Raw genomic sequence first — 19,917 nt, 5'->3', positions numbered from 1 at the left:
TTGGAATCTTTATCAGTCAAGCTCTTTTTATAATTTCAGTTTTAATTTTTTTGTTATTCTGTACCTGACAAACATTAAGCATGAGCATTTCCATATATACAGAAGAACAAAAGATTGTATGTGAAACCATGAATTTCTATTATATACAGTCTGCATTTTAAAAAAGAATATAATTAGACATATTAGTTTCAAAACTGTCCTCTTGTCTGTGTCTCCTGAACCTCCTTTCATTCTAATTTTTGCATTTAAAATGCTATAATAGTCCTCTTTTTGGCATCCCTATTTCTAGTTCCCCTCTTCCTTCAAAATCTCTTCCTCCAATTAAAAAAATATCCTCCAATTAAAAAAATATGCATAGTCAAGCAAATAATTTCACACAGTGACCATGTTTAAAAATGTCTAAATCTACCTGCTCCTGGAACCTAAACCATCTCTAACAGGTCTTGGTAATATTTAATTTTCATCTTTCTTCTAGGCCTGTTGGACACAAGTAGAAGATTCCAGATCCTGACCACCAGGTTGAGAGTGCCCTGAGTCTTGACCCCACTGTGGTCAGCCCCAGACTTCTCTGACATCCTGCCCTTCTGTGCCTGGAAAAGGACTGGCTAGCCCTCTTGGCCTCCTTAGTAAGTAACCTGGAGCATCCCTGCTCCCTGGGGCCCAGTGCAGATTATGGCTGTGAGGCTGGATGCCCTGGTTGGTACCTACACAGTGATAGGTGATCCTAAATTGCAGGGACTGTCTTCAGTTTCTATCTGTATCCCCAGGGCTTAGCTCAATATTTTGCATACAGTAAGTGCTTAATAAATACATTTTCATTCATTCATTCCTTTATTACTTTGTTTATCTATGTCCACTCTCACTGGATAGTACATGCCTAATGCCTGAGAGCCCTTAGAGCAGGCCTACACAACCTGCCCTTGGGTACCCCAAAGGATTTTGGGAGGTCCCACAAAAAGTGTAGAAGATGTACAAATGTAGCCTGCCTTAGAGACTACTTGGGACTTCATGCTATGGATGACTTTCACCTTTTGCTGGAGACCTCAGTTGGGACTGTGACCACTGTGACATGAAGGTGGTCAAGCTGCTCAGTGTGAAGCTGACAAATGCCTCCTTAACTAGCCAGAATACCCCTGGGAGCTTCCCATTTTTGGGGGGATATTCTCTATTTTCTCAGTGCTACTGGAGGCAGTGTCTTAGTGAATAGACAGCCAGGCTCAGAGTCACAGAGACCTGGCTTCAAGATTGACACAAACTGACTCTGTGACCCTAGGCAGGTCACTAGACCTCTCTGTGTCTTGGGTAACTTTGTAAGACTGGAAGTTGCAGAGAAGGTATCGACTTGCATTGCCCAGGAGGTCTGTACATCGATGAAATTAGAGATCCAGCTGGGCCTCATCCCTTTCTCTACTCCATTTCCTTAGTGGGAAAAGAGGTGGAAGTAGTCCCCCTCCAGGCCCAGTTAGTGGAGCATACCCTGATGGGGTCAGTGACAGACTGTCCATGCATTTCCAAGCCTATTAGGAGAGCTTCCAAGTGTACAAGGTCCAGGTGTCTGGCAGATCATCAGTCCTTTTGTTCAAAGAAATATTCCTTGGAAACTGAGCTGGGAAAGTCTGGCTGGTTCATGTCAATTTGCCACAGAATTCCATGTGGTCTGAGAATGCCTGCAGGCCTTTGGATCATGGCTCCAACCATTCATCCCTCTGGTATCTACTTTCCAGTTTAGATATTTCCCAATGAGAGTGGCCTGGGGGACTCATTTCCTGTGTTCCTCTTTCGGTCAGCCATGCCTCTTTTCGCCTGATGCCAGGCTCATTTTTCTAAGCCTAAACAATTTCAGGGCATGGCTGGCAAAAAGACCACTAGGCCTATGTACTGTGCCCTGGGAGGTGACCTGTGGTAAGAACTAGACAAATGTGCTTATGTTTGGTTCTTCATTGTGTATTGCAATGGACTAGTGATCTCACTAATGTGGCTATAAGACTTCCAGTGATGCAGATCCATTCGTGTCTGCCTTTGTTTTGAGTACGTTCTGAAAACTTACACAGCTTACAGCTTCTAACTGTGTCCCGATGCGGGGAGGAAGCCAAAGTCCTGTGAGAATGGGTTTGTCCTGGCATCTTTGAGTTCTATGTGGCTATTAACTGCTGCCCCCTTCTGACAGTTTCAGTAATAGCAAGTGGAAGGTGGAGGAAAGAAAGCATCTGCTTGGGCTTTTCCCTCATCACTTCTTCCCGACAAATACGTGTGAACAGAAAATAAGTATCACATAGTTATTTTCCCAGATGACCTCTCCTAAGATTCAAGGATTTAGATCTAGAAGCTATGCTATAGATCTTTCTTAACCTGAGGCCCATGAACTTATTTGTAAAATTCTTTGATGATTGTATTTCAATATAATTGGTTGCCTTTGTATTCCTATATATTTCATTTTATGCATTTAAAATATTATTATGAGGGTCCATAGGCTTCATTAGGCTGCTAAAGAGGTACAGAACACAAAAGGTTAAGAAGCCCTGGTCTAATCCAACCCCATCTTTTTACAGAGATGGAAACTGAGGCACAGAAAAAGTTGTAATTTCCCCCAGCTGGGCTATTAAGCTGGGTCTTGTTTTCTGGTTCATTGTTCTGTTTTGCTCTGCTATATCTATTAGCCCTAGGTTTTTATAGCTCAGGTTCAGAGAGTTTGAATGAATTGCCCAAGGTAATGTGGCTGGCATGTGGCATAGCTGGCCATGGAATGGAGGGCTCCTGAGCCCCTAGGCCAGAGTTCTCCCTATCACCTCGGGCTTGCACTGGGGCTTCTCTCAGGACACACCATCCAGCTAGAATGTTACCTGTACTTCCCTTCCCCCAGTCTGGCAGCTCTGTCTTTCCTTATTCAAACATCTTATCACTCTAGGCAACAAAAAATGTACACTGCCCATTCATTTACCATTCTGCCAGGCCCAGTGGGAGAAGGAAAGAGGGAGAGAGAGTTGGAAAGAGAAGGAGGGAGAGACAGATGGACAGAGAGAGCGAGAGAGAGGAGGGAAGCCCAGGAATCAGCCTCTTTGAGATCAGGTGAATGTAGGCCCATGTTAGGGTCACTCACAGAGAATAGGAAGAATGTACCTTTGATTGTTATAGTTCTAAGGTTTGCCTTTGAGATTTCTGAATGAGATTGTGGCCTAATCTTTGCAACCACACTTGTGCTTACATAGTGTGATCACCATCAGTAACACTGTCTTCAGAGAGAGCAAACTCCCTCTATTTAGAATCCAGGTAGTAACAGTTTTGTTCAAAGCAAGACTAACTTCTCTTCTATATCATTTTATTGTGTTCTAATTCTTTGCTTATTGAATGTTCTGTGTATGGTGTCTGTGGTAACTCTTCATCAGCATATATAGGATAACTCTCAGTTAAATAACTTATTAACCAGAGCACCCCATCCTTCAGCTGTTTTGCTTAAATGGGACTTTTTTGTGCTTACAATAATGTGGTTCTTTCTCTACAAAGATGAGCCAGGAGCATTGTCTATAATGTGCTGTTGGTCTTGGGGGTGATTTGTACTGCTCTGTTGATGTGACTTTCACCCTGTCCCCCTGGGGACCAACCTGTGACCCAGGAACAGAATAAACTTAGCTGGCCCATGGGGAGATTGAATCCATAACCTTGTGTCTTAATGAAAGTATGTTTGCAAAAAGGGGGGGTGGGCAGGTGATGGACCTTGAGAAAATTCTCCACAAAGCAGTGGCTGCAGCTGGACCAGGGCTACAAGTGGGAAGGCAGCTGCACTTGGCCAGAAGCCAGGATGTAGCCAGAAGCTTTGGCCACTTGCCCTAGTGAAAGCTGCTCCCATTCACTGTCTTCCAAGGATAATATGAGTTCCTGGAAATTGAGGCTCTGACACTAAGGTCATGGGATCTATAGTTGGAAGGCACCTTAAAGATGAGCCAGTCATCTTCATTTTGCAGTTGTGGCGAGGGGGAAATGATTTGACTAAGGCCACACACTGAATTGGTGGCAGAGACAGGCTTTTAAAATTCAGTTCTATCTCTTTGTTAGAAGAGAGATTGGCTTTTGGCTATGTGTTCAGGTAAGGCGACAAAGAGCCACGTGCTCTCCTTGTCTGTTGTTAGAGCACAGTAGCCAAACTGGGGTGCATGTACCGCCAAGAGTTATATGAGAAGTTTGTGAAGGGTGTATGAGGAATAGTTGATAAATGATTGCATTGACCTGTTAGAATATTCCAAAAAGTAGTAGTATTAGTGGAAAAATTTATGTACTAAAGTTTTCGTTATGAAAATTTAAAAAAGTTTTCTTACATTTAATTTTCTTACATTATTTCTTACATTAAAATTTCTTACATTAAACACACTGCTTAAGGGACCTTCTCTCCCCAGCTGCACCCCCCCTCCCCATCCCCTCCTTTAGAGGATTTGCTACTGTAGTATACAGGGTCCCTTGTTGGGAGATACAGTAGAGTCCTAGGAATGATTCCTGGAGAACAAAGTTCTCCTTTGGTGGAGCAGCAAATGCCAGCTTCCCCCTTGGAGAGAACGGAGATTACTCTCCAAGCTGGCAGGGCCCTTCCAAATTATCTTCTTATAGAATTTCAGAGTATGAAGGGACTTCAGAAACCATCAAATCCAAAATATACTCGAATAGGCATTCACCTGACAACATTTCCGTTAAATCAGTATCGAGAGTTTCCTTGTCTGGTGATAGGGAGCTCCCCGCTTTCCAAGAGAACCTATCTTAGAGTTTGATTGGGAGAGTTTGATTAGTTTCTCCTGCTTTGTGCCTTGCTAAGGTGTTCAGTGAATTTTAAATTGAGTCATATTGAGCCTAAATTATCCTCTCTGCAGCTCTTTGGGCAAAAAGAAGGAACTCGAATCCCACTTTCACGTGCCTGCCCTTTTCTGTTTTAGCTGTGGGGAGACGGTGACAATTGATGAGGGTCTGAATGGGGGGGGGGAGGCTGCGCTGTGTAGCTGAAGAGGAGGGGAGAAGAGGGATAAGAGAAGCTAAGAGATTGGGGACGTGGAAGTGACAAAGCTTTGCTAGTGTTTGAGTTTGGAGGATACTGAAGGGGAGGATAAAGGCTGTCCTTTATACCGATTTCATGGCCTTCTTTGAAGGAAGTGAGGTCTACAGGTCCCATCATGATCTTATCTCCCTAACTACCTTTTAAAGCCGGAGTTGTTAAATGTGTTCAAGAAAGGAAAGGCGCCTGGAAAAGTGGAAGGAAATTCACCTGGGTGCCAAGAGATTGGAGATGTAGCCCCTAGCGGGCCGGACTTGCCCCGGCGGTGGGGTGGGGCAGGATAGAAATTGGAGGTCTGGCCGGGGGCTGGTCTTCAAAGAAGTGTCTAGGCTGCATTTTCACCCACTCTTTATATGGCACGAGCTGAGTACCGCAGCCTTCACTAGCCCAGTGGGCAGCCGAATGAGCTATCCCTAATGTGGCGCTCACGGCCAGTGAAGAGATTGCTAGCTTTGAAGTCAGCTCACCCACTTGGAAATCCCTGTTCTACCCTACCTGGGTGACCCTGGGCAAGCCACTTCACCTCAGTCTTCTCTAGGGTGAGCCTCGGACCAGATGAAATTGAAGGCTACTTCCAGATCTGAATCTGACATCTGGGTCCTAGTCCTGGAGGAAGCTGAGGCTTAGGCTGGTGAAGGTTCATGGCTGATGTACTACAGCAACCTAGCGGTAGCGCCTTGTTGGACCCTGCAACTCTTGACTCTAAGGTCCGAGCCGCTTTCCCTTACACCCCGCCCCTGCCCCTTCCTCCGCGTGCGAGGCCTTGCCCCCATTGGCTAGCCGGAGGCAACCGACTGGAGTATCCAATGGGAGCACTGTCCTGGGCACCGTGGGCGAGGGGAACTCTCGGTGTGACTGGGGGGAAGGGGGGAGGCCGGAGCCTGGCACGAGGAGCCTGACATCTGGTGAGGCGGTCGCTGGCCCCTCCCCTCTCGGCGAGCCCCTAGGGAGGCAAGGGCTGCCTTAGACGGTAGCAGCAGCCTCGGCGGCGGCGGCGGCGGCCGCCGTGAGCGCCACCTGATTGTTAGACCTGCCCACTCGGCACTGCCCACGCGCCGCCGCCGCCTCCCGCCGTCCGCCTTTTGTGCCGCGCGCGCTCCCCGCACACACACTCGCGCGTACCCGCACACGCACAGCCAGCCCCGCACAGCACAAGCCCGGGCCGACTCCCACACCCTCTGACCCGAGGCGCCGGCGAGCAGCCGCAGCGGACCCCTCTCCTTTGTGTGGCGGCCGCCGGCCGGCCGGCCAAGGCCGCCCTCGGGCCCGGCGCGCGGGGCCATGCCGCATCGCGCTGCCGCCACCGCTACCGCCTCCTCCTCGGACACGGCCGGCACTAGCCTGGCCTCCCTGGAGCTCGACTCGGCGGCCATGGAGCACTACGTGCAGGTCCGCATCTTCAAGATCATCGTGATCGGCGACTCCAACGTGGGCAAGACGTGCCTGACATTCCGCTTCTGCGGCGGCACCTTCCCCGACAAGACCGAAGCCACCATCGGCGTGGACTTCAAGGAGAAGACGGTGGATATCGAGGGGGAGAAGATCAAGGTGATGGGGGCAGGGAGGGCGCTGGGCCCGGGCCGACTGGCCGAATCTCGGGACCACCGTTCTGCACCTCGGGCTTGGGGACCGGGACGGTGCCAGCTCGCCAGCTTGCCGAGCCACACCGTTCCCGCACCCACCCTTGCCATCTCCCTTTCCTGCCCCCCCAACCCATTTTAGGGCTCCTCGGGGAGTGGTTAGTTTTCGGGATCCAATTCTTTCTTGTCCGGACAACCCGATCCCAAGGGAATGCCTGGAAAGATGCTTGACTCCGCCCTTGACCTCCGACCCCTAGCGGGCCGGACTTGCCCCGGGGGTAGGGTGGGGTGGGGCGGGATGGAGATCGAAGGTCTGCCTGGGGGCTGGTGCAAGTGCCCTAGAGGAGGGGGGTAGTGGTTCGTGAGCCCACTTCCTAAGATCCAAAACTGCAGACGCCTTAGAGACCATCTTAGTCAAACCTCGTCATTTTTAGAGTCGGGAAACTGAGGCCCAGAAAGGGGAAGGAGTCTGTCCCAAATCACCCAACTAGAGATTTCACAGCCCTGATTTCAGGTCCTCGCACTGGCCTCACTTTCAGCTAGTGACTCCCTAGTCTGACAGTGCAGCCGCTGTCCAGCACCAGAGAAAGGGTGTTTCCCTAAGAGAAAAACTCTTTGTACTCCCTAAATCACTCTGGACTCCCAAGAGTCTCCAGCCCAGCGAACAAGAGGTCCTGCTGTCTATTCTCCGTCCCCATAGATAGTGATGCCAGCTGTCCCCCTCCCCCTCTAGAGCCGGTGCCCCTGACAGATGTAGACAACTGATTCTCTGAGCTTTACTGGAACGAAGACCCCATTATTAGGGAACGATATAAAATACATTGTTCTTGAAAGGAAAAGGGGAGGACCACAAATCCAAACAGTGTGGTCCTTTTAAGGTACATATTTGTGCACATATCTATCAAAGGGTATTTTTCAGTCTGTGGAATGGATCCCAAAGCACTTTGTAGATGATGTGCAGGTTTCCTTCTGTACCTTGGCTGCCATTAAGCTACAAGCCAATTTGGCAAAGCAGTGTTGGAGTGGAGGGCAGGTGGGAAAGAATGGGAGACATCAGCAAAGAAGGCCACCTGATTTTGTATTGTAATTGAATGAAGCTTAGCTGGGCTGAGAGATGCTTAAAGAACCACGAGGGCTCTTGGAGAGTATCTCTTGGAGAGTATCGGGCCACGGCTATTGCTGTGCCGAGACAAAGCAGAGAGGGAGCCTTATGTGGTCATTTGAGAGGCTCCTCAACCCTGAGTGCCCAAACTTTTCCTGATCCCCAACTTGCTTCCCAGTGTTGCATTCTTTTGGATTAAGGTATTGTTTCATAGGCTCTGCAGAAGGAGGCTCCCCAAAAGAATTTCCATTAGGTAGCTCATAGATGAGATCTATCTGAGATGAACTCCAGGTTAGGGATGTTCCAGGGTTTGTGGCTTGGTAGGGAGTGAGCACTGAGAATGGGTATGTTTTGTGGAGATATTGGGGAACCCTGAGTGTGTCTGCTTGTGGGAGAAGGTGAAAACAAGACTAGAACGGGGGTCAGGGGAAGCAGGAAACAGACCCAAGGTAAAGGAATTATCAAACTGAAGAATTCAAAGGGACCTCAGAGGTAGTTCTGTCTGTGAACAGGAATCTCTACAACATTTCCTCTGTTCAAACAAAATCCTACCCTTTTTTAAAGATCTTCGCTAATGGGGAGCTCACCTCCCAAGACAACCCATTCCCCCCTTTAAAAATCAATGTTTTATTGATGACTTTGATTTTTACATTATAGTCATTTCTGGACATACCACCCCACCCACCACCCAGCTGAGGCTTCACTTGTAACAAAGAAAAGCAGTTAAGTACAAACCTCCGGCGCAGCAGCCAGCACATCTGAATCAGATCTAACACTCAGCTCCTGTAAGCCCCCACCTCTTTGATCATTACAATAACAAAGCTTTCATTTTAGTGGGGGTTTTTTATTGTTGTTAATTGTGTTTCTTGTCCTCCTAGTTTTGCTTGTTTTGACCTGCACCAGTCCATGTTACTCTGGATTCCTCACATTCATTTTTTTCCCATAGAGCAATAACCTTCTTACATTTCTTTTTGTCAGGCCATTTCCCAACTAATGGACACCTATTTTCCTTTTGATTGTTTGCTGCTACAAAAAGTGCTACTTTGCCTGCTCTATATGTATATATGGCACCTTGCTGTATTCGACTTCCTTGGGATGGCGGGGCTCATTTCATTTTGCTTTGCTGCTTCCTAGTTGTGTGACCCTGAGCAAGTCACTTCCTTCTCTGGGACTCAAATTTCCTCTTCTCCATAACGGGGGTGACTTGTCTTTGCACTCACTCCTCTGAAGGCTTGTGAGGGAAATTCTTTGTCAGCCTGAAAACAATGGAGAAATAGGAGTTGTTCTTACGGTTCCAATTGCTATAGCTGAAACTATGGTGATAGTTCTCCAAGCCCATCGCTCAGTGCAGGGCATTGTTCTTCCCAAAGCCAGTCTGGTGATTTGGGAGAATCTGACACATGCACAGGAGAAGGATTTCAGACCTCCCATAGTGGCTCAAAGCACAAGCAGCTTCTGTTTCTCCAGGGTTCTGACATTTACAAAGCCCGTTCCTGGACAATAGCCCTGTGAGGAACTCTGATCAATGCAGTGACCAACTGTGACCTCGGAGGCCTGACAGTGAAGTGTGCCCTCGATGGCAGAGGGGTGGTGGACTGAAGGTGCTCAGTGAGGCATCTATTGCCAGACCAGGCTGGTGTGTTAATGTGCTTTGTTTAATGGTTACTTCCTTCTTATAAGGGAAGGCTCTAGAGTGGTGGTGGTGGTGGTGGTATGTGTGTATATGGGGAGGGGAATGAGTCATTGGAAAGTGACAGTGATGTTTTAAAAAACTGAATCATGTGTACGTGAGTGTCTTTTGTGTGTGTGTGTGTGTGTATACACATACACACGTACATAGCCCTAGGAAGGTGTACAAGGATTATTTTTCCCATTTTACAGAAAAGGAAACTGAGGCTTAAGGACAAGATACAATTTGCCAATGGTCGCATCACTGTGGGGCCAGAGCTAGTGTCAGAGTAGGAATTTGGACTGCCTCCAAGTCTAGCCCATGTCCTGTTCTACAACGAGCTCTAAAGAGTGATTAGAATTGGGGAGACTTCCATATCAGGGTTGCTGATCAGTGATTGGAAGGTCTGGCCTGGTCCTGGTCTCCTTTCAGTCTTCATTAGCTTTGAGTACCAGCAGCTGGCCAGTAGGGGGCACTGGCAGGCAGGAGACATTGGCACGGGAGGAGAGAGAGGCCCCCATCAGAGAGGGGGAGGAAACCAGTCCCAGGGCCCTAAGGAAGTACTTTAGTGGGGTTTGTGCCAAGTTTTTCAACCTTTTCCCCAGAAGGCATGGGCCTAGGTCTGGCACGAGTCACCAGGCACAAAGCTAGTTCAGCATCGAATCACATGCGCATGGATGCTTCATCAAAGCTTGTATATGCTAAGGAATTGCAGGGATTTGGCCTGAGATGGTAAGCAGGACACATCTGTACATAAGGGGAGAAAGGGTCCCATGCCCGAAGCATAGTCCCCGAAGGAGCTGGGGGTGGAGTCTGTGACCTTGCCTCTTGGGGAGCTGGGCCTTTAAAAGGCCAGGATGTATGAGTGAAGGTGGCAGAGAACAGACAAGCTAGAGTACTCTGAAGTTTGGAGAAGAGATTCCCTTGGCCATCCCTCCCCCTACCCCCTTACTCTCCTACTTTGGAACTTCTCAAGGAAGGAGTGCCAAAACCACCCAGCTAGGTGGTGACTGCCAAAGGCTTCCTCCTTTGTAAGAGATACTACTGGCTGCTTCTTAAGCCATGCTGACAGTCCTACAAGAGAGACCAGATGCAGGGGTGGGGAACCTGGGGCCTTGGCCTTGAGGCTGCAGGTTCCCCACCCCTGGACCAGAGTATAAGGCCCTGTTTACTATAGCTGGAGCCTCAATATTAAGGAATCATAGGAATGTTGGGAATCAAAGTCTAGGCATGGAGAAATGAACAGAAGTCTGAGGGTCATGGCAGGGAACTCACAGAAGAGGGGATGGAGGTGGAGGGGCACAGGAAAGCTGGATAGGGCCATCCTGGGCCTCAGGAGAGCTCTTGACAGAGCTAGACACAAGTTCAGAATATGGGAGAGCTAGCAAGAAATCTAGGCTATCATTGGAAAATTGGGTAGGAGTTCTGGAGGTCCCAGTTCCCACTGAAGCCCAGAGCAGGGTGTTGGGCCTCTCCTCTGCTGCCTTCTAGAATAACAGGTATATCATCCATTTAGGGGATCTGGGGTAGAGGGTTGAAGAGTGATTTGATGATAGATGGCCCTTCTGTGGGCTTTAAGGTTTACAAAGCACTTTGATCGACAACACCCCTGGGAGATTTGGAATGGAAGTCCATTGTCCATTGTCCTCCCTTTGCTGAGGAGAAACCGGAAGCAGAAGGTGAGGCAACTGCCCGGGGCCACATAAGCCACTTTTCTTTTTTTGTTTAATTGATGCTCTTTAAAAAAAACAAACCAAACCCCTAAATATCACTTCCTATGACACCCCTCCCTCCATGTAACAGACAAGGGCAGACAAGCCAAACAAATGTGCAGGTTGGCCATGTTTGACCATGCACACCTCATTCTGCACCTGTAGTCCTCCACCTCTCTGACTGAGGTTAGAGCCCAGAGATGTCTGCTGAAGTCAGGAGCAGTCACAGCATTGATCAGACTGGTTTATAGCAGACTGGTTATTGTAGAAATTGTTTTCTTAGTCCGCACCCCCCCCCCTTCAGCTATGCTGGGCTTTCTCTTGGAGTGGGTGGAGTCCTAGCCCTGACTGACAGCCAGGTCATGGCGGGGGGGGGGGGGGGGGGGGGGGGGGGGAAGGGAAGCACTGCAGAACCAAGAAGAAGACCCCTCCCCCCCTCCTCGAGACTGGACCCAGCATCTGTGTGCCCTTGGCAAGGTTTGAAAATTATGCATACACTATCCCCTTCCACATTTGAAAATGATGCTCCCTGAGTATTACTGTTCCCTGGAGGCTTTGAGAAACACACGTGATTTATTAAAAAATAAATCCCAGTGGACCACAAAGAGCAGGATTTTCCAGCCTTACAGATGAGTGCATTTCCAGAAAAGCATATGAAGAAGTGTCCTTTGTCTTTAACCCAGTCTCTATGTGGTGTGGCACTGGAGGTGTCTGCCTCCTCTGCCTCTGCAGACCCCTGCCCAACCCACTGTTTTCAGCCAGGTGCAACCTGGGTAAAATGACTCCTGTCTTGGCCCTTACTGACCGGGTGGTCTTAGGCCAATCCCATCCCCTCTCTGGAGCTCAATTTCCTTTTCTATAAAATTTGAGGGAACCGTACACTAGAAAGGTCCTGAACCTGAGGGCCCTTAACTTTTTTACAAAAATATTTTAATCATTGTATTTCAACAAAATTGATTTCCTTTGTAATCTTCTGTATTTTCTTTTATGCATTGAAAAACATGATTGTGAGAAGGAGGCCATTGGCTTCAGCAGCCACTGCCCAAAGAGTGAGGTGGAGAAGCCTTGGCCTAGTCATCTCGAATGCCTCTCGGAGCTCTAGGAAACCTAAGCTAGGAATCCCTGGGGCAGTCTGGAAAGGGAGTATTAAGGAGGAGGAGGGGTCCCAAAAGGGCCAGGGGGTGGGATGGTTACTAGGCAACCAAGAGCCCCATTGTCTCCCCTCTTCCAACCTAGTGTACATCTTTTTTAGCGATTCCTGGCAGGCTCCTCTTTCCCCTCCTCCCTTGCCATTCTATCTACCTGGTTGGGGCCTGCTCTCCCAGATCTTGGGGACTTGTGGGAGGAGTGGTCCTGTTGCTCACTCCTAGGAGAGAATGCCTCTGGAAGTTGAGAGCTGAGAGGGCATCTGTTCCCCCACGACTGCCTGAGGTCCTTAGGTCCAGGAAAGGGATGTTAAGGACTTTCCACTCTTTGGGTGGCCAGAATTGAAAATGGAGTCTGAAGGGAGGCTAGTGCAGTGGGAAGAGGCAATGGGCCTGGGTTTGAATGCTGAATCAGCCTCCTGTTGGCAGGTAAGACACTTCCTTTCACTGAGTCTTAGTTTTCTCATGTAAAATGAAGAGATTGGCCCTTCCATCCCAGAATTCTACCTCTGATGTGGGTACCCAGACAAAGACTGGGGGAGGCCAGGGATGTCCTTCTGTGAGTAGAATTATGGGATTTAGAGCTGGGGAGAGCTTCCCCACTTTACACATGAGGAAACTAAGGCCCAGAATACTCAAATGACTTGCTCACATCACCCAGCTAATAATAAATCTGAAGTGCCCCAAATACTTTTGTTTCCAATAATAACCTATCGTGGGTCAGCCATCCATGGGTTTTGTAGCATTCAGCCGGTAAGACTTCTCGGGGTAGCCAACCAGTTCCATCAGTTTTTCCATCGAGAAGTAGGGCTGCTCTTGAAACTCTTCAAAAACAACATCATTAGTGTTTTAAGAAGGGGGCCCAGTCCTAGCATTAGAGAGCCCATTTTCCCAGCCATATCCTTGGAGGCACACTGGTTAGGTTTGCAAATGAAATTCCAAGGCCATCATACCACTTCTTTGAGGGTTTGGGGGGTGGGTTGAGGAGCTTGGTAGGCATTATACCTTGTTTCATAATTTCTAGATTCCTCCCCCCTCCCCACCTCCACTTGCCCTTGACAATAAATAATAGAAATACTTCATTCTGTACACAGTACAAGTAGTCCCCAGCTTATCCATGTTCCAGAAAATTTTATTGCAAGTCAGTCGTTTGGAATTTGGAACCATTTGTTTTAATGGAAACATTGTAATACGGACTGGTTTGATTATCAGGACAGCCCACAGCTGCCTACTTAGTCCACAATGTAGCTGAAATGGAGTACTCGTTGTACTGTACTGAGGGTGTGGAAAGATAGAGAAAGAGGGAGAAGAAGAGGAAGAAGACATAGTTTCCATTCTGCTTGGGCTCAAGGCCAGCCCTGGGCAAAATTTGGAGCTAGGTGACATTAGCATTTGGCTGTTCTCATTTTCTGCGTCCCCTTTGTATGTATGGCCCATTGAACCTCCCAGTGACCTTATGCATCCCACTGGAGCACCCTGCGTCCCAGGCCTGCCTAACTTCTCATGCCCCTCAGTTAGTGGAAAGTGAACAGGATTTGGCTTTAGAAGGTTTAGGTTTGACCTTACCAGCTGGGTGACCCTGGATAATTCTCTTCGTTCCAAGCCTTTAGTTTCCTTTGAAGGAGAAGCCAATACTGTCTGTACTCCTGGTGTAGGTCTTCTAGGGCTCTTGGAGCAATTGTCTCCCTTTCTTCTCCCCCACCTCCACCCCAATCAGAACTGCTGTTATATGAGGGAAAGCAGATCTCAGCCGAGTGTTAGGAGGAAAAGGGCCTGATTTATACTTAGGTAAGTATGACTGATAGTCCTATAATCCTCCAGAAATTATCTGTATTTTTGAAAGAGAAGGCTTGTTAACACCAGTGAATCTAATACATTTCACATTTCCTACAGCCTGGACAAAGTGAAGAATGAAGAGAAACAATTGTTAGCAGCAGCAGGAGGAGAGAGAGATTTGGGAGCTGGTGATGGTCAATTTGATTCAACAAGCATCTATTAAATGTCTGATTATGTTCCAGACCCTGTGCTAGACACTGTGGATGTGAAGATACAAAAAAACCAGTCCCTAGTTTTAGAGTTGGAAGGGACCTTAGAGGTCATCTTGTCCAGCTGTCTCATTTTACATATGGGGAAACTGAGGACCAGAGGGGTTCTGTGCCTTGCCCCAAGATGTACAGGCAGTTACAGAGCTAGGATTCGAACCCAGGATCTTTGACTTCGAGTCTAGTAAACTTTATACTGCCCCTCCACTCTCATGTAACATTAGGCCTTCTAGTTAGTGTGTCTGTGTCTTAGTCCCTTGCTAGACTGTGAGGACAAGGACTGGATCTCCACCTAAATTTGTATAGTCCTTGGTGCCCAGCACAGGGTTCTATACACAGCTGGTGCCTAATAAATGTTTGTTGAAAAGCTATGGAAAGAAAGGGGCATCTTAGCCTGGCCTGGAAGATAATTTACAAGGACTAAACCAAGCCCTCCAGGATGCCAGGACATTATCCGAAGGCTCCCCCCCCCCCCCCCGCCAGGGAGAAACCTAGAAAGCAAAGTTCCCCTGTTGGTCTTTGCCAAGCAGGGAAGGGATAAGGAATGGCCCAGCCTGCTGGGTATGGGTCAAGTTGGCTCAGGGAGAGCTTCTCCATCCTGGGTAAAGGGAGAGCCTGGGGACTTGAAGCTGCCCTCCTCAAACTGCCAGGCTCCAATCCTGGCTCCCTCAAGCAGGTAGCCATGACTTTGGGCAAATCAAAGTTTCCCCTATCTGGATATAAATTTCCTGATCTCGTTGGAAGTGGTGTGTGTGTGTGTATGTGTGTGTGACTGTGACTTTGGCAGCAGCTGTGTGAAGGGTTAACTGGGAAGGGGAGAGACTAGATGATCCTGTGTCATATGGCTTTGTATCATGAGAGCAGTGCCTAGCACACAGTTGGCACTCAATCAATGCTTGTTCCCTCCCACTTTCAAATGTGGAGAGAAATGTAATACTCTTTTACGCCCTCAGATTCTTGCCTCCTGGTCAGGTGCTTTTGTATATATATGTGTCTGCTGTATGGATTGGGATGGTACAAGTAACTGGGGGTCAGGGCAGGGTCCAAGTTGGCATGCTGGACTTACAAACAGCAACAACAGTGACTTGTGTATCTATAACACTTTGAACCTAGAAAGCAGTTTCCATGCCACAGCCCTGTGAGGTAGGTTGTACAACTATTGTTATATTCATTTGGCATATGAGGAAACTGAGGCCTGTTGGGGACATTGCTTGGTCTTTAATCATGGCTAGTCAGTATAAGAAGTGAGACCAGAACTCAGGTCTGATGAATCCCAAGCTTGTGCTCTCAGTCAACTACCCCAAGGGGGGTCTAGCCATTTTGGAAGAAGCAAAGCAGGCTTCCAGAAAGGGGGGTCCTTCCTGCCCTGACACAATTAGAGTATCACGATGAGAAAACCAAATACTTCTCCCCCTCCCTTTCCACACCACCCCCCTTACCACCTTTGCCAGATATTTTTAGAGCCTTAGTGTTAATGCATCTGCTTTATACCTTCAGGCTTTTCGGGATTCAGCCTCCTGGAGTATAAAAAGTAATGGGGTCACAGATTTCTACTTGAGAATTGTACATGCTAACCTCTTCCTGCTCCCCAGCCTGATTTGGGCTTCCCTTGGCCTTTCCCACTGCTGAGGGGGTGGGTGGGGCCTTCCACTGGGAAGAGACCACAATCTTTCTTCTGCTGGCTGTCATAAGCAAATCGACTACCGAGGCTGGATGACTTCCCCTGGGGATATTTGCACTGGACTCCTCGTTAACCACATGTTTGTTAAGCACCCATTGGGTGCTTGGTGCTAGGTGATCTGTAAGGGTCATGGAATATTCAAACAGAAGCCTTCAGGGATGCTAGAGAGGGAAAGTGTTTTTGCACCAGGTATGAGGTCATACTTGGATCATAGGGCTGACTCAGAGGTGGAGAGGCCCCTAATCCAAACCCTGTATTTAACAGATAGGGAGACTCCAGTCCTGAAACAAAAGGTTACTCCTCTTAGGTCCTATAGGAAGTAAATAGCAAAGGCAGGTCTTCTGATTCCGAATCTTAAACTCTCTCCACTCCATTGCATACTTAGCAGGAAAGCTGGGAATTTAACAGTCCGTTTGGAAAGCAAATGATCACTGCCTAATTGAGGTTTTCACTAAATACTGATTTTCATATGGCAGATTTGCTTTAAGTGGATCACATCTGTATATTCCCAGCAACACATCGTCTATGTGTATAAATGTCTAAAAGCATTTATTTAAACATTCAATATGTGCCAGGTAAACATGAGAAGCCCATTTAGTGGAATGGTTTCTAGATCCTGAGTAGAGCTACTGGTTTGCCAGTTTCCTGGAATGGTGGCTCTCTTGTTTTCCCCTCCTTTCAGCCCACACCCTTTTCTGGCTCACGCTTGTCCAGTGCACATTCAGAAGAATTCGGTTGATCCACACTTCCTTCACCCCCCCAAAGGTACTTTCAGACAAATGTACTCTTTTATCTATTCACCCTTTTCCATACAGATTTATGGACAGCTAGGGGGTTCTTCCTTTGGGCCCAGGAGGGAGAGACCTAATTTTCAGACACCATTGCTAAGGAACAAAATCCTTCTGAGGCCATATCCACTGAATCACAATTTCTTCATAGAGTAGAACCCAGATTAACCAGTGCCCTCAATGAACCCACAGTTCTCAGTTTTTAGGAGAAAAAGGTAAAAGGAAAAAACAAGATTAAGTCACAGAGTCAAGAAAAAGAGAAAAAAAATACTTCCGAGGGGTGTCTTAGGAACTGTCCAACCATCTAGCCAGCTAAATGGTATTTTTCTGTATGTATTTATGCTGATCATAAGCTTCTAGAAAGCAAAAATGTCAGAGCAGAAAGGAACCTTAGAGATAATTGAGTCCAGCTCTCTCATTTTACAGAAGAAGAAACTGAGGCCCAGACAGGGAAGGGACTTGGTTCCTGCCCTCCTGGAGCTCACAGTCTAGAGTAAGCACCCATGTACCTTCAGTCATTTCCTGCATCTTGTTATTCCCTTATCCACCTTAAGGTGATTTTAAAGTAAAATAGAGGGAAACTTTGGTGAACTGATCTCCCCAGGGAATGGGTGGCAGGTGGGAGGGAAGGAGGGAATTCTAGGGTAATCTCACTTTTTCATTAGCTAACAGTAAGTCAATCATTTTTTAAAAAATAAATTTTATTGACATCTTGTTTTTACATCACCTAAATTTCCCCCCTTCCATAGAATCTTATAACAAATAATTTTTTAAAAGACAAAAAAATAATCCAGCAAAACCAATCAATACTTTAAAAAATCTGCCATTCTGTGGACCATCCACCCTGCAAAGGAAGGAGGGAGGTGTTTCCTCATACCTCTTCTTTGGAGCCTGGCTTGTCTATTCAACAAGCATTTATTAAGCGATTACTATGTACTAGACACTTTGCCAAGTACTGGGGATACAAAGAGAAGCAAAAAGAATCCCTCCCCCGAGGAGCTTACATTCTAATGGAGGAGACAATATAGAAATGATTAGATAGATAGAACTTACATAGCGGGTAGATGGGTGGCACTCTAAAAGGGGAAGCCAATAGCAACTGAGGACCAGAGCAGGAAGGGGGACCAACAAAGGCTTCCTGGGATAGATGGGATTTGAGTTGAGTCTTGAAGGAGATTCAGAAAAAGCCCTCAGCCATTGATGAGAATCATATTGCTAATGTCAAAATCTACATCCCTATCTTAGTAAGTAGAGGCAGCATAGGGAAGTAGAAGGATCCCTGGATTTGGAGTCGGGCACTAGATTTGAATCCTGGCTCCTGCTGCTTACTAGCTTTGTGACACTGGGCAGGTCATCTAACCAAACTCTCTGGGCAGAGGATGAGAGAGACAGAGATGCATTGTTTCGAAGGAAGAAATGACAAGACATGGGGGGAAATCCTCTGTTGTACGAGCAGTGTACAGTTAGATTTATTAAACTGTGGGAGAGGGAGGGAGAGGACCCAGTAGAAACATCTAGGGGAATTGAGCTTTACTTAGCTATTAAATGAACCTAAAACACTTTCACGGAGCTTTAAAAAAAGGGAATTATTTTATTGATTTCATTTAACTCAGTAAAACTGCTTTTAAGTGAATTTTGTCAAGCCCCAAATTAAGTTTTCATCTGTACTTTGGCAAGTCACATCTGCTGATTTGAAAGTGGGCCACTTTCTGCAAGGTGGCAGTAACTGTCTAGTTTTTCTCTGTTCACAATGTCCACTGGCCATGTTCCCTCTTCTGTCTGTGTGTCTTCCCTCTCCTGAGTCGAGATCCCGATTCTCCTATCTTGCAGGTGCAGGTCTGGGATACTGCAGGCCAAGAACGGTTCCGCAAGAGCATGGTGGAACATTACTACCGAAATGTGCATGCTGTGGTCTTTGTCTATGATGTCACCAAAATGACTTCCTTTATCAACCTGAAGATGTGGATCCAGGAATGCAATGGGCACGCTGTCTCTCCACTTGTCCCCAGGGTGCTTGTGGGCAACAAGTGTGACTTGAGGGGACAGATCCAGGTGCCCTCCAGCCTGGCTTTGAAATTTGCCGATGCTCACAACATGCTCTTGTTTGAAACATCAGCCAAGGACCCCAAAGAGAGCCAAAATGTGGAGTCGATTTTCATGTCCTTGGCCTGCCGTTTGAAGGCTCAGAAATCACTGCTGTACCGAGATCTGGAGAAGCAGCCAGGGAAGGTGCAGAAACTGGAGTTCTCACAGGACCCAAACAGCAAAACTTCCTGTCCCTGTTGAAGCCAAATGGTTTCAGATGAGCTATTGTTACAATTTCTCCCCTTTTCCTGTGACTCCACCAAAACTGATGAACACAGCTTGTTTCTGTACAAGTTGACATTAAAATATGATTTGTATAGATTATCACTTGGGTTCCTCTTTTGTTTTCTTTTTGGTGGGCACTCGAGTTTTCTAGATTCAGGGACAACATTACATGATACGAATAACTCCCTTTCCCATAATGCTTTGGTTTTGACAAAGCATTTTCCTCACAATGATTATGTGAGGTAGAGAACGATAAGAACAAGGGGGAAGCAACTTGGAATTGTTTGCCCTAGGACTGGGCTGTGGCAGTGATGGGATGGAAGGGGGCTCACTTGGGGTGGTCCCAGCACCGGGAAGAAGTTCCTAGAATGGGCTGATGTTTCCATGCCACTGAATTGTATTTATCCATGCCGGGGAGATAGGGGGATAATATAAGGACTAGTGTCCAAGAAGGATTCTAAGTGCCTTTCCTTAAGGCTGTATCATTGAGAGTAGGGCCAGATGAGGTGGAGCTGCTAGGAAAAGGGAAGGGAGGGAGCAAGCCTTGGGATGATGCTGTCTGTACTCTCAAAATTTCAGAGCCAAGGAGTAAAGCTCCCACTATCCTGCCTTAGTTATGATTCTGATAAGGGGTCAAATTTTTATAACACTTCACAGACATATTCTCATTTGTTCTCACAATCAATCTCCCTTTAGATGGTAAGCTCTTTGACATCACAGACTGCCATTCTTCATCTCAGTTCCCCAGGATCCTGATCATAATAAATGCTTAATCCATGTTTGTTGAATGAATGAGGTAGATTGTGTTACTATTCTCATTTTCAGAAAAGGAGACTGAAATTTTAAGAAGAGAAAT

The 19,917-nt window shown here is 47.2% G+C and overlaps 1 protein-coding gene across 1 annotated transcript; it reads left to right on the top strand.

Moving 5' to 3' along the window:
* Positions 1-6,140: 6,140 nt before the first annotated feature.
* RAB33A (RAB33A, member RAS oncogene family) lies at positions 6,141-19,160 on the top strand. The gene is made up of 2 exons (XM_036740220.1): positions 6,141-6,580; positions 18,582-19,160. Exons 1-2 carry the CDS (start codon positions 6,314-6,316, stop codon positions 19,035-19,037), a joined length of 723 nt encoding a protein of 240 aa, XP_036596115.1. The 5' UTR covers positions 6,141-6,313; the 3' UTR covers positions 19,038-19,160.
* The last annotated feature ends 757 nt before the right edge of the window (positions 19,161-19,917 follow it).

Source organism: Trichosurus vulpecula, chromosome X, assembly GCF_011100635.1.
Source record: "Trichosurus vulpecula isolate mTriVul1 chromosome X, mTriVul1.pri, whole genome shotgun sequence".
NCBI lineage: Eukaryota > Metazoa > Chordata > Mammalia > Diprotodontia > Phalangeridae > Trichosurus > Trichosurus vulpecula.
The sequence above is the reverse complement of the archived record's forward strand: the minus strand, read 5'-3'. Positions and strand labels throughout refer to the sequence as shown.

Coding starts and splice junctions, on each gene's coding strand:
- RAB33A (XM_036740220.1), top strand. CDS start 6,314: ATGCCGCATCGCGCTGCCGCCACCGCTACCGCCTCCTCCTCGGACACG. Junction 6,581..18,581: donor TCGAGGGGGAGAAGATCAAG/GTGATGGGGGCA, acceptor CCTATCTTGCAG/GTGCAGGTCTGGGATACTGC.